The sequence below is a fragment of the Aplysia californica genome, unplaced genomic scaffold (genome assembly GCF_000002075.1).
Source record: "Aplysia californica isolate F4 #8 unplaced genomic scaffold, AplCal3.0 scaffold01093, whole genome shotgun sequence".
Classification (NCBI taxonomy): domain Eukaryota; kingdom Metazoa; phylum Mollusca; class Gastropoda; order Aplysiida; family Aplysiidae; genus Aplysia; species Aplysia californica.
In genome coordinates this window covers 38,555-40,760 of record NW_004798363.1, presented here as the reverse complement: position 1 = coordinate 40,760, position 2,206 = coordinate 38,555, and the positions used below count along the sequence as shown (strand labels likewise).

Here is a 2,206-nt window from a genome sequence, read left to right as displayed (position 1 = left end):
CGTTGGCAAAACATGCCCACCTCTCCGACGAAGTGGCAGAAGCGGAAAATCTGTCCTCCTAAATTATCAATGCAGTGTATTTCGATATTTATATATTTTTTGTGAGAGAGGATATTTTTTATGGGGAATTAAGAGGTGGAGTGGGATGAAAGGATGACATATTAACTGTAAAGAATAATCCAACCACAGACGGGGAAGAACTAGGACCTATCCAACCTGTCGCTCTCTCAGAATGACAGAACCTAAAAGGGAACCCTGTCTTTCCGTCCACAAAATAATTATGGATGAGTATTTCGATTCTCATTTTGGGGTTGTTTGGGGGAAAGGATGGGGGGGTGGGGGGGTTGAAGGCGGGGTTGGGATAAAACATCGACTGTCAAAAATATCCAGTCACAGACAAGGAAGAGCGATGACCCACCCATCCCGATGACAATCACGCCCACCCCACAGTGGTGGTGGCAGAACTTTAAAGGAGGACCCCCCGCTTGTTCACCTCGTAATTATGATTGTTATGATGATAAATGTTGTGTATTTCGATTGCCATTTCTTTGAGAGAAGATGTTTGGGTGTGAGGGTGGCATAAATCATCAACTATCAAAATACGCCAATCAAAGACAAGAAAGAGCTAAAAGGGGGTTCTCGTGGCCTAGAGGTTAAGGTGTTCGCCTCACATTCAATATGTCCCGGGTTCGAATCCGGATAGAGACGAACAATTTTCTTCACCAAAATTATCTCATTTCACCTCCTGTCCTGCGCTCTAGCAATATTCTGTGGCCTACTTTGGTCTCCATTTTCTGCCCCCACCCTCTCACCTCTGTTGCCCCCTCCTCTAGGCTCTTGACTCTTTCTGTAGCCTTTCTGCTGCTACTCCTTGGCTGCTTCTGACTGCTGACATTCATCCACACCCCTGATCTTATTGTAGGAAAGATGTATACCTAGCCTTCTCGGACAAAGGCGAAAAATCTCGGAGGCCCCGTGTGCAAGTTGAGCACGTTGGTCCAAAATCGATAAGGGTAAGCTTCGGCCGCCACCCGGGCTAAATTCAAAATTCCCTACCAACTGAAAATATTTACTGTGTCCGGCGCGCTCTTATGACCTTATACAGTAGCGAGCGCCGTAAAACACTTTAAAAATAAAAGAGCTAAGACCTACCCATTCTGTTGACAAACACGCCCACCCCTCCGGCGTAATGGCAGAACCTTAAGGGAGGTCCTTGCCCCTGCCCCTCCCCCTCCTGGCCGCCTGGTGTGTGTGACCTCTGGGTTGACCACGTGACTGGCCGACCACACTCGTCCACCAGGTGTCCCAGAGGGTCTCTGTACGTGGCCTGACCTCGGCATGTGAAGGCTGGACGGAGACTTCGTGGCCTCACCCCAGAGATCTGGATCAGAGACGGATGAAAGTTGCCATCTAGCGGTTAAGATATCTAATCTATAACATGTCTGCTCTCTTTCCAACCTTAGTAGTTTCAATTAGCGTCACTGTTGATTATTTCATGACGTCACAAAAAGGATATTTTTTGCGCTTCGGAGAAAGCAAGACAACGTTCACTAAGGAAAACATTCATGTTATGTCACATGTCTATGTACAATAAACTCCGCGAATTGTCAGACTAATTCATAACAATTTGTAGAGAGTGTTCGTGGAGAATCTGTTTCTTCATAGAACACACAGTTATCGCTGAGGAAAAAAATTAAGTGAAGGAGAAGACACCATAATGTAATATAAGTGCAGAAAATTAAAGGTGTTTCAAGAAAGTAACAAACACAAAGAAAAAGATAAGAATAGATGTATGACAGGAAAAAAGGAGCAAACCACACCAGAACACCCGTCAGCCACCCGCGAAGAGTGAGAAAGAGGCTGCGATAAAGAGAGAGAGACAGTTAGCTAGACATGCAGTCAGAGAGATGGATAGATAGATAGATCGATCGATAGATAGATATATATATATAGATGGATAGATAGACAGATAGATAGATAGATAGATAGATAGATAGATAGATAGATAGATAGATAGAAAGGTAGATAGATAGATAAATAGAATGACACACACACGTACACACACGCACACCGCACACACATACACACAAAGCACACTTAAAGTTAAAGGTAGAGAGAGAAAGAGAGAGAGGGAGGGAAATAAATAAATAAATAGATAGATAGATAGATAGATAGATAGATAGATAGATAGATAGATAGATAGATA

The 2,206-nt window shown here is 43.8% G+C and overlaps 1 protein-coding gene across 1 annotated transcript in view; it reads right to left on the bottom strand.

The window, feature by feature from the left end:
* LOC101864429 overlaps positions 1–2,206 on the bottom strand; it is a gene marked incomplete at its 5' end in the record, with an annotated part of 65,125 nt that overhangs the window by 55,153 nt on the left and 7,766 nt on the right. The window contains 1 exon segment of the mRNA XM_013089964.2: positions 1,153–1,381. Coding sequence (XP_012945418.1) covers positions 1,153–1,381 — 229 coding nt within the window.